General features: G+C 49.6%; 1 protein-coding gene across 2 annotated transcripts in view; it reads left to right on the forward strand.

Annotated features, from left to right (window-relative positions):
- The first annotated feature begins 1,574 nt into the window (after positions 1–1,574).
- Positions 1,575–5,095, forward strand: part of LOC113406907 (transmembrane protein 254-like) — a 13,358-nt gene continuing 9,837 nt past the window's right edge. For both annotated transcript variants that reach the window (XM_026653776.2, XM_026653775.2), the window contains exons 1-2: positions 1,575–1,710; positions 3,141–3,244. In XM_026653776.2, the coding sequence (XP_026509561.1) occupies positions 1,618–1,710; positions 3,141–3,244 (197 nt within the window). In that variant the 5' untranslated portion in view covers positions 1,575–1,617. The remainder of the gene's footprint in view (positions 1,711–3,140; positions 3,245–5,095) is intronic.

Consider the following 5,095-nt stretch of genomic DNA (forward strand, 5'->3'; position numbering starts at 1 on the left):
ATCTGCATGCAGTATTCAAGATGTGGGCGTACCATGGATTTATATAGAGGCAATGATATTTTGTTTTATCATCTATCCTTTTCCTAATGATTCCCAACATTGTTAGCTTTTTTGATTGCCACTAAACAGTGAGATGATGTTTTCAGAGAACTATCCAGAATAACTCCAAGATCTCTTTCTTGACAGGTAGAAGCTAATTTAGACCCCATCATTTTGTATATATACTTGGGATTATATCTTGCCATGTGCATTACTTGGCATTTATCAACACTGAATTTCATCTGTTATTTTGTTGCCCAGTCAGCCAGTTTTCTGAGGTCCCTTTAAGAACAGGAGTACTTGTGGCACCCTTTGTAACTCTTCACAGTCTGCTGTGGACTTAACTACCTTGAACAATTTTGTATCATCTGCAAATTTTGCCACCATACTGTTTATTCTCCCCCCTCCCCCCCCGATCATTTATGAACACGTTGAACAGTACTGGTCCCAGTACAGACCGCCTTCCCCCCGCCCCAGGGGACACCACTAATTAGTATTTATGCCGCTGCATTCTAAGAACTAACCTCTAGTCTTACCCTTTGTTGCCTATCTTTCAACTGGAGTGCCTGACACTGCTTTCAGGATCATCTAAGGATCCTTAATTTAATACAAGCTTTTTGTTACTTTAATCATCATGCCTCTGTTTCTAAACAAACTCCCTGCCCCAAGGGCTAAAGCTGGCAGCAGCATGGAACTCATCGCATTCAACACTCAAGCTGTGCTGCCCTTAAAAATCTATCTGAGGCTAGGGCATGTGCAGTAAGCAGACCTCCGACATGAAATGGGGGCGCAGGGCCGGCTTTAGGAAGCGCGAGGCCCGATTTGAACAGTTTTGACGGGGCCCCGGCAGGGATGACTAAGAAAAAAACCATGTAAAAAAACACATGGGGCTTGTACTCACCGGGCGGTGCTCCTAGTCTTCGGCGGTGGGTCCTTCACTCGCTCCGGATCTTCGGCGGCACTGAAGGACCTGCCGCCGAAGTGCCGCCGAAGACCCGGAGCACTGCCAGGTGAGTAAAAATTAAAAAGGAGCCTCTAGCCAGGGAAGGGATTCTCAGCCACTTGCCCCTCACCCCCGCCCCCGGTGGCCCTGCCACTGAGCGCGGGGCCCTCTTAGGCGCGGGGCCCGATTTGGGGGAATTGGTGGAATTGGCCTAAAGCCGGCTCTGTGGGGGCGGCTCTACATGGCGCCCCAATGCATGCAACTCTCTAGCGAGAGAGCTCGGAGGCGCTCCAGTGCGCTCAGCGTAGCCCCCTCCAACGAGCCCCGGGAGCTCGAATGCACCCAGCACGTCCCCGCCAACCGTGCCCCGCAGCAGAGCTGAGCTGTCGGCACCAGACCCAGAGGGGGTCGGAGCTTCTCCATGGACGGGGCTGGGATTCTGACCGCTTCCCCTTCTGCCCCAGCAGAGAGGTTCGAGCTCAGGCCTGAGCGTCCCCACTTCCTCCCCCCGCGGCGGGAATGGTCTGGTCCGAGTGCAGTCCGCTTCTCCCCCCTTCACCTCGGGCGACAGTGGCGGCGCCCGGCCCCGCCTCCGTGGGGCGATGCTGTGAGCGGCGCTCGAGGCCAGCGCCAACATGGCGGCGGCCCCCGGGGACCCCGTCGGCTATTTCAGGTGCACCAGCCGCTTCTGGATGGGCGTCATCGCCATCTCCATAGGCTACTTCGCTGTGAGTCGCTGGGCGCCCCGCGCTGGGGGGCTCAGGGCTAGGGTGAATGGGTGTGGGGAGGCATGGATGAGGCTGGGGGTAGAGGGCGCTGGCAGCGGATAGGGTGCGTGTGGCAGGCGGTAGGGAAGTGCTGGGGGCTAGAAGATGCTGGGGGCAGGGTGTGTGTATCCGAGGGGTGGTCAGGGCTCGGGGGGTGGGTGGGATTGTTGTGGGAGTTCAGTGAGTGAGGTGGTTTCTTGCATTTATGAGGTGAGGAAAATGAAAACAGCACAATAAGGGCAGTTGTTTTAGGGGTAGCTATTTCCCCCCACCCCACCTGGTTTGTTTACGCAAGTGGGATATAACGCCCCCTTCTCCAAGAGTTGACAGCAGAAACAAACTTTGCCAGGAGATGCTGAAGTTGGTAACGATACTATAGATCTGCCATTCAGGTACATTTCCTACATAAGGCTTGTCTAGAGTAGGGATTTTTGTATATCTATAAAAAAAATCCCACTCTTGCAAAGAGCAGAGCATCTTCCCCTGATACTAGCACTGCACTCTTCTTGTGCGCACACAGCTCCTGCTACCATGAGAGTTAAACATGCTTAGAGTACATTAAATTGGCACAGTGTCAAACACCGGTGACCTTGGGAGGCTTGTGTACAGTAGCCTTCTGTCCAGTTCTAATAGTGGGAGAGCTGAACCAGTATTACCAACAGTTGGAATTAAAAATAAAATAAAATTGCAGACAGAGGCAACTGTGGCTAGATTTTGTACAGAAAAAGAGGTCCATTCTAACTGAGGAATGAAAGACACAGCTTGTGCACTAAGGAGGAGCATGTCCATCAAAGCTTTTTAAAATAAGGACAATTTAACTGAATTCTGAAGTGAGTGGGGATCCAACAGGGAGTTTGAAGATGGACTACACATCTTTAAATATAGGAGAAAGTGAAACTTTGCACTCGTAATGCAAATTTTGAATAGGCAGAAGGGGAGACAGGTTTCCAATACTTTAGAATTGCAACATAGTGGAAGTTGAGGCAGAAGTGTGTATTGGTAAAAACCACTTCTTAATGTGCGTAGTGACCAAAAGTTACACTTGGCCAATCAGTAAATTGCATGAAAAAAGTGTTGGTGGGTTGAGTTTCATTGAGACAACCGCAGGTACCATTATGTTTTGGACTTTTGTTGGCAGATTCAGCAAAGGGCTAGTCTACACTTGCAACGTTAAAGCGCTGCCATGGCAGTGCTTTAACGTGGCTTGTGTAGTCACGGCAGAGCGCTGGGAGAAAGCTCTACCAGCGCTCTAAAAAAACCCACCTCCATGAGGGGCATAGATACCAGCGCGGCTCCCAGCGCTAGGGCACTATCTACACTGGCGCTTTACAGCGCGGAAACTTGCTGCGCTCAGGGGTGTGTTTTTTCACTAAAGTGTATGTTTCTCTTAGTGGGCAGTCTTTTTACCTTCAACAATACCCTACGAGAATCTGGGACCATTTGGCCATTTTACTAAATATTTAGTGGACAACCACCCCAAACTGCTATATAATGGGTAAGTTTGATTTGGAAAGCTAATGTTTTTGCTACTTACATTGTTTTGTTTCCCCATCTCCACTCCCTACTTAAGATTCCATAATTTAATTTGATAGTTTGTTACATTTTAATGGCTTGTGTTTCACCTCGGTGGAGGTAGGGGTGGTGAAAGGCTAGGTGAATGAAACTTGTCAAGGCCAGTTCCTGAGATCCAGAAGCTGAATTGGGAATTTGCTGTCTTTAGGGTGACAAGAACATATCGATCAAATAATTCTTGGCAACAGTTAATATCTAAGTTTACTAGGCCTCTTATTAACTTTTCTCAAATGCTTCTGTTACCCTGGAAGCATCCCTAAATGGCTGTACAGACACTGCAGGCTGTTTCCAGAGTACCCCCTTTTTCCTCTTCAGAAGGGAGAAGTCTACCTTAATGCTTCAACTTCTTAGGCCTGGTCTACACTATGAGTTTAATTCGAATTTAGCAGCGTTAAATCGAATTAACCCTGCACCCGTCCACACAATGAAGCCATTTATTTTGAAATAAAGGGCTCTTAAAATCGATTTCTGTACTCCTCCCCGACGAGCTGAGTAGCGCCAAAATCGATATTGTCATTTCGAATTAGGGTTAGTGTGGCCGCAATTCGATGGTATTGGCCTCTGGGAGCTATCCCACAGTGCACCATTGTGACCACTCTGGACAGCAATCTGAACTCGGATGCACTGGCTAGGTAGACAGGAAAAGCCCCGCGAACATTTGAATTTCATTTCCTGTTTGCCCAGCACGGGAGAGCACAAGTGACCACAGAGAGCTCATCAGCACAGATAACTATGCAGGCCGATAATCGAAAAAGAGCACCAGCATGGACCGTACAGGAGGTACTGGATCTGATCGCTATATGGGGAGAGGATTCAGTGCTAGCAGAACTTCGTTCGAAAAGACGAAATGCCAAAACTTTTGAAAAAAATCTCCAAGGGCATGATGGAGAGAGGCCACAATAGGGACTCAGAGCAGTGCCGCATGAAAGTCAAGGAGCTCAGACAAGCGTATCAGAAAACAAAGGAGGCAAACGGTCGCTCCGGGTCAGAGCCGCAGACATGCCGCTTCTACGCTGAGCTGCATGCAATTCTAGGGGGGGGGGGGTCGCCACCACTACCCCACCTCTGACCGTGGATTCCGAGGCGGGGATAATCTCATCAGCTACACCTGAGGATTCTGCGGACGGGGAAGAGGAGGAGGACGAGCTTGCGGAGAGCACACAGCACTCCGTTCTCCCCAACAGCCGGGATCTTTTTCTCAGCCTGACTGAAGTACCCTCCCAACCCTATACCCAAGACCATGACCCCATGGAAGGGACCTCAGGTGAGTTTACCTTTTAAAATATAAAATGGTTTAAAAGCAAGCGTTTTTTTAATGATTAATTTGCCCTGAGGACTTGGGATGCATTCGCGGCCAGTACAGCTACTGGAAAAGTCTGTTAACGTGTCTGGGGATGGAGTGGAAATCCTCCAGGGACATCTCCATGAAGCTCTCCTGGAGGTACTCCAGAAGCCTTTGCAGAAGGTTTCTGGGCAGTGCAGCCTTATTTCGTCCTCCATGGTAGGACACTTGACTACGCCATGCTAGTAGCAAGTAATCTGGTATCATTGCATGACAAAGCCTGGCAGCATATGGTCCCGGTGTTTGCTGGCATTCCAGCAACATCCGTTCTTTATCTCGCTGTGTAATCCTCAGGAGAGTGATATCGCTCATGGTAACATGGTTGAAATACGGGAATTTAATTAAGGGGACAGAGGTGGCCATTCCTACTGGGCTGTTTGCCTGTGGCTGAAAAGAAATCCTTCCCTGCAGTTAGCCAAGCGCGGGGGGGGG

The sequence above is a fragment of the Terrapene carolina genome, unplaced genomic scaffold, assembly GCF_002925995.2.
Source record: "Terrapene carolina triunguis isolate 2854851 unplaced genomic scaffold, T_m_triunguis-2.0 Scaffold148, whole genome shotgun sequence".
Classification (NCBI taxonomy): domain Eukaryota; kingdom Metazoa; phylum Chordata; order Testudines; family Emydidae; genus Terrapene; species Terrapene triunguis.